Source organism: Etheostoma spectabile, unplaced genomic scaffold (assembly GCF_008692095.1).
Source record: "Etheostoma spectabile isolate EspeVRDwgs_2016 unplaced genomic scaffold, UIUC_Espe_1.0 scaffold50, whole genome shotgun sequence".
Classification (NCBI taxonomy): domain Eukaryota; kingdom Metazoa; phylum Chordata; class Actinopteri; order Perciformes; family Percidae; genus Etheostoma; species Etheostoma spectabile.
This window is the reverse complement of record NW_022605620.1, coordinates 38947-40871: the sequence shown is the minus strand read 5'-3', so window position 1 is coordinate 40871 and position 1925 is coordinate 38947. Positions and strand designations below refer to the sequence as shown.

Sequence of the window (1925 nt, the reverse complement as noted above, 5' to 3'; positions counted from 1 at the left end):
CATGACCATAGGTGAGGGTAGGAACGAAAATTGCCCGGTAGATCGAGAGCTTTGCTTTAAAAAACATTGTAATGTAGAAATAATAAGTAGGAGCTACACCCTCGCCTCTCTTCCTACCCCTCCCTAACCAGCTTCAGATCCATATCTAAAGGATCTTTTCATTAATAAATCTCAGTCTTCGGATCGTATTCACCTGTGGCATCTGGTGTCTCGGCGAAAGGTGTCCCCAGGCTCGCCCCCCCTCCGCAGAGGATCCGGCTGTCGGGTTCGTCGAGCGGGGCTCGGGGGGGCAGCTCCGGTGGGAGGGGATCCATCAGAGGAGAGGATCCCCCGATTCCTCCGTAACACACTGACACAGAGACACGGGGACACTGAGTTAATCTTCTACGAGCCAGGACGAAGACGCTCCACAGGACAGAAGACACTCAGAACGGACTCAATGAGTAATACTGAAGGCCAGGGGGGACAAGCAGGGACCCCTACTACATATGTTATAAAATGACGTTGCATATTTAAAAGCCTAAAAGACTATTCATTCATCAGAATAATTATATACAGTATATGTATAGGTTGGACAGATAGTCTAGCTAGCTGTCTGGATTCACCTGCAGAGATCTGAGGACCAGGTAACTATAGTCCTCAGTTGGACCGATAGTCTAGTAGCTGTCTGGATTTACCTGCAGAGATCTGAGGACCAGGTAAACCATAGTCCTCAGATTGGACAGATAGTCTAGCTAGCTGTCGGATTCACCCTGCAGAGACTGAGGACCAGGTAACTATAGTCCTCAGATTGGACAGATAGTCTAGCTAGCTGTCTGGATTAACCTGCAGAGATCTGAGGACCAGGTAACCATAGTCCTCAGATTGGACAGATAGTCTAGCTAGCTGTCTGGATTACCCTGCAGAGACTGAGGACCAGGTAACTATAGTCCTCAGATTGGACAGATAGTCTAGCTAGCTGTCTGGATTTACCCTGCAGAGATCTGAGGACCAGGTAACCATAGTCCTCAGATTGGACAGATAGTCTAGCTAGCTGTCTGGATTCACCTGCAGAGACTGAGGACCAGGTAACCATAGTCCTCAGATTGGACAGATAGTCTAGCTAGCTGTCTGGATTCACCCTGCAGAGATCTGAGGACCAGGTAACTATAGTCCTCAGATTGGACAGATAGTCTAGCTAGCTGTCTGGATTTACCCTGCAGAGATCTGAGGACCAGGTAACCATAGTCCTCAGATTGGACAGATAGTCTAGCTAGCTGTCTGGATTCACCCTGCAGAGACCTGAGGACCAGGTAACTATAGTCCTCAGATTGGACAGATAGTCTAGCTAGCTGTCTGGATTTACCCTGCAGAGATCTGAGGACCAGGTAACCATAGTCCTCAGATTGGACAGATAGTCTAGCTAGCTGTCTGGATTCACCCTGCAGAGACCTGAGGACCAGGTAACCATAGTCCTCAGATTGGACAGATAGTCTAGCTAGCTGTCTGGATTCACCCTGCAGAGATCTGAGGACCAGGTAACTATAGTCCTCAGATTGGACAGATAGTCTAGCTAGCTGTCTGGATTTACCCTGCAGAGATCTGAGGACCAGGTAACCATAGTCCTCAGATTGGACAGATAGTCTAGCTAGCTGTCTGGATTCACCCTGCAGAGACCTGAGGACCAGGTAACCATAGTCCTCAGATTGGACAGATAGTCTAGCTAGCTGTCTGGATTACCTGCAGAGATCTGAGGACAGGTAACAATAGTCCTCAGATTGGACAGATAGTCCAGCTAGCGTCTGGATTACCTGCAGAGACTGAGGAACAGGTAAACCATAGTCCTCAGATTGGACAGATAGTCTAGCAGCTGTCTGGATTTACCGCAGAGATCTGAGGACCAGGTAACCCTAGTCCTCAGATTGGACAGATAGTCTAGCTAGCTG

General features: G+C 48.6%; 1 protein-coding gene across 1 annotated transcript in view; it reads right to left on the bottom strand.

The window, feature by feature from the left end:
* The window catches only part of sh2b1 (SH2B adaptor protein 1), a 33742-nt gene that overhangs the window by 10101 nt on the left and 21716 nt on the right, over window positions 1-1925 (bottom strand). The window contains 1 exon segment of the mRNA XM_032511870.1: window positions 194-349. Coding sequence (XP_032367761.1) covers window positions 194-349 — 156 coding nt within the window.